This window comes from Cebus imitator, unplaced genomic scaffold (assembly GCF_001604975.1).
Source record: "Cebus imitator isolate Cc_AM_T3 unplaced genomic scaffold, Cebus_imitator-1.0 Scaffold106, whole genome shotgun sequence".
In the NCBI taxonomy this organism is placed as follows: Eukaryota; Metazoa; Chordata; class Mammalia; order Primates; family Cebidae; genus Cebus; species Cebus imitator.
The window spans coordinates 1044204-1048191 of record NW_016107421.1 but is presented as its reverse complement, the minus strand read 5'-3'; the positions used below and the strand labels follow the sequence as shown (position 1 = coordinate 1048191).

General features: G+C 42.0%; 1 protein-coding gene across 1 annotated transcript in view; it reads right to left on the bottom strand.

Annotated features, from left to right (window-relative positions):
- TRPM8 (transient receptor potential cation channel subfamily M member 8) overlaps positions 1-3988 on the bottom strand; it is a 100631-nt gene that overhangs the window by 63261 nt on the left and 33382 nt on the right. The window contains exon 10 of the mRNA XM_017537713.2: positions 1228-1330. Coding sequence (XP_017393202.1) covers positions 1228-1330 — 103 coding nt within the window. The remainder of the gene's footprint in view (positions 1-1227; positions 1331-3988) is intronic.

Genomic DNA, 3988 nt, shown 5'->3' with positions numbered 1-3988 from the left:
TGGCGTGATTTCAGCTCCCTACAACCTCCGCCTCCCAGATTCAACCAATTCTCCTGCCTCAGCCTCCCAAGTAGCTAGGACTGCAGGCGTCCGCCAACACGCCCGGCTAATTTTTGTATTTTTAGTAGAGACAGGGTTTCACCATGTTGGCCAGGATGGTCTCCATCTCTTGACCTCATGATCCAGCCGCCTCGGCCTCCCAAAGTGCTGGGATTACAGACGTGAGCCATCACACCCGGCCATAAGCCACCGCACCCGGACCCACTCATTCTTAACCACATCCTGTATGTCCCAAAGTTTATAATGGGCATGGAGTCAAGCTACAATAATGTCTTTCCATTGCATAGCCTAACAATGTGATAATGGTATCTTAAGAATTTTTCCACAAATTAAGATTCCATAGCATTATATTTCAAGCCATATCTGATTTATGCTATATCTAAATCTATGAAACAATAAGCCACATTACAACAATGTTATTCTCGTCTTTTCCAGAGCTAATATTTACTGCATCTATGTATCTGTGCAGACATAATTCCATTTCAATAAATACTTTTATAACCAAATTTCTGGCAAGTACAATAAGAATGATTCTAATAGATTGCTAATGTTTAAATTGCACTTCCAATGTGCCTAGCTCTGCTCTAGCACAATTCAGCCGCACAATTCAGCCACACAATTCAAGTCTAGACAGCCAAGGATCTATTTACTCCGGGTAACAATTACTTCATGGAATTCTAAAGCAGCAAAGATCATGAATGAGAATTTTTTAACCTGAGGTTCATTCATAAACTTCAGGGAATTTTTAAACCCCTGAAATTAAATGCAAAATTACTTAATGTGTGAAATATATGTGCATGTGTGTACACACGTGTAGAATGCTGGGACAAAGATCCATAGTTTTGCCACATTCTCAAAGGAATCTGAGGCCCAATTTAAAAAAAATATATTTAAACCACTATTAGAAGTAGCTCTTTGGAGACCACTGTGATTGTGTTTAACCACAATTTTAGTGAAGTAAAAATTCTTATTCTGTCAAATAGATATGACCAAGGAGATTCACCTCTATGGGGCAACAGCAGTTATTCTAGCGTCCAATCTAGGATCATCAAAATTAAGCACAAGCTTGTATTTCAGTAAAGCTGTTTTATCAAAGAAAGGTATGTCATGAAAAGCCACAGAGGGCAACACAAAGCTGACACTTCAAAAGGAGCTATTTTTACTCACCTTTGTATAGAGCGTAGGAGATGGCATTGCTCACAATTTCATCCCCAGCTTCTTCCATTTTAATAACTGTTAATAGGTGAGAACTTTCAAGAATTTCTTTGAGCTGGCAAAAGTTAAAGAACAAAGTTGTCAGCCAACAGATTTTACACACGAGGAGCACAAACTTCTTTCTTTTTGTGAGGGACCTTTTTTAAAAAGACCACCTATAGTGGAGTTCCAGATCATAGCTTCTAATTTCTGAATTGTAATAATGAGTCCTTGACTACAGTGAGAATTATACAAGTTATACCAGTTATACCAGTTATACAAGGGCACACGTATCAAAAAGCCCCTATCAAAAAGCTGAGCGCCTCATTTGACTAGAAATTGTGTGTGTGTGTGTGTGTGTGTGTGTGTGTGTGAGACAAAGCCTGACACATGGCAGATGCTCAGTTATTAAATGACAAAGTAAATAAAGGACAATAGAAGACCATAGACACCATCCAAATGTGACCATAAAAACTTAAACAATAGGAAATAAGCACTCAAGTGCAAACAAGACAACTTAGAAAGAAGACTTGGAAACTGCAGAAAGAGATTAAGAATATTCTATATTGTCCTTTCTGTAACTTTTAATTTTAAGACATTTTAAAAAGAAAAAGAAATCCCCAATTCCAAGGTTATGAGCACTGGCGAGCCCAGCAGGAGCTTGGTGAGGAAGGGCCCCTTCTAGCCCAGGAAGCAAGTCTGGTTTCCATTAGATTGAGTTCAAGGCGATGGCAGGTTTCCCTGACGACATTTGGAAATGAGGATCTGGAATGGCAGAGGCTCCGCCGGGTGGGAGACAAAGTCTCAGGGTCCGGCTGTTTGAAGGTGGAAACAAGAGCCCTTGGATTTGGAAATTAGAAGGTGAGCTTTTGAGGGAGGCTGCAGTTGCCTGGGAAAGGTGGTGAGGGAGGTCTTAGTTCAAAGCACCCAGGTAGGTGATGGGGAAATGAGTGGAAACTGCAGGAAAAGACAAACCATGGGGATTTTGAAGCAGAGGGTGGGTGAGGATGAAAGCATGAAGAAAAGGCCCTCTTCATGTGTGCAGCCTTTGTTCAGGCTGAAGAATAGGGGTCCAGCTAGGACTGACACACGGGGAGGAGAGGCGAAGTTCTCAAAATTCTAGAGCACAAGTGGAGGTGGGCAGTACCAAGGGGTTATTTTTATTTTTTCTTGAAAAAAAAAAAAAAGGAAGAAGAAGAAAATGAATACAGCTACCAAGTAAACTGATGGGCCCCAGAGATGGCAACAGGAGCCTCCTAGCTGGGACTCCATCCCACACACTCCTGCCTCCTCCATCCTCTGCCCCACTGCTGCCAGAATATCAGCTCTCCTGAACACAACTCTTATCACATTTTCTCCCGGCTTCAAACCTTTTAACAATATCCCATTACACTTGAACAAGACCAGACAGGGTTCAGGGAGCCTCCTGTGCTAGGACCTCACAAGTTCTTGAGCTCCCACACACCATATCCAATGTCACTGCTGTCTTTCACTCCTCAGGCATGCCTCCCACCCCAGGATCTTTGCACATGCTGTTCCCACCATCACAACCCCAGCCCCCACCTCATTAACTCTCTCCATCTTTCAGATCTTGGCTCCCATATCACTTCCTCCAGGAAGCCTTCCAGAAAGCCCCACACCAGACCAGGCTCCCTCGGCACCCACCCTTCTATATCCATGTCACCTTTGTTTCAAACACCCATTTTGCTTCCAATGACACAATGAACTGTACTGTCATCACTAAGCATAAACCTTTTTTTCAACTTCTGTTTCCTCTGTGAGGACACAGACTGTTTCTGTTGTGTACATAATTCTTTCTGAAATGCCTATTTCAGAACCTGGCATGCAGTATGTGCTCAACAAATATCTTCTGAATAAATTAATAAATGAAAGTTAAAGATGAATAAATGAATGAATGATATCTACATTGGTTGTTAGATTGGGAGACTATGGAGGGTCAAGTTCTCAATAAGCTGAGGAATAGGCATGGGGGAATAACCATGATGGCTTTTAGGAGAGGAAGCTGTGAGCCCAGTGGCAGAGGTATGAGGTATCGCTCAGAGTGGTCAAGAAACTGTGAGTCCAGGTTTTGGGGCTGGCTATCCACAGAGTCAGTGAGGTCACCCAGGACTGCCCTGGAAGGTTGCCTAATTAATATTTGATTGAATGTATATATCCATTAATTAATAATCCCACTCTTGAGCTTGGTCTTTTGGGAAATCTGTACCAAGTGCAAAACCCTGTATCAGTGCTTAATTAAAATTCCAGACTGATTTTTACTATTGATGTATGTCTTCTGATTGATGTGATTGTAATTATGATATATCATTAGCATATTCAATATGAATGTGAATTCGCTATGAATTGCAGAAAGGATAATATAATCAAAGAAGGTAGAATGTGCCTTTTACCCTATATCAGATGGGTTGCCTGTAACAGTTTTCATGAAGCAGAAATCAAAATCCCTTACAAAGGGTATGGGAACCCTTCAGGTGGCCTTTATTCTTTGAACATGGCCTGGTCAAGACCCAGCAAGCCAACTTGTACAAAGAGTAAGGGGAAAGTCACTGAAGTGGACCTGGGGCCATCTTTGGTGGATGAATTAAGAGTCATCGGCAAGGCACAGTGGCTCATGCCTGTAATCCCAGCACTTTGGGAGGCAGAAGCATGTGGATCACAAGGTCAGGAGTTCGACACTACCCTGACCAACATAGTGAAACCCATTCTCTACTAA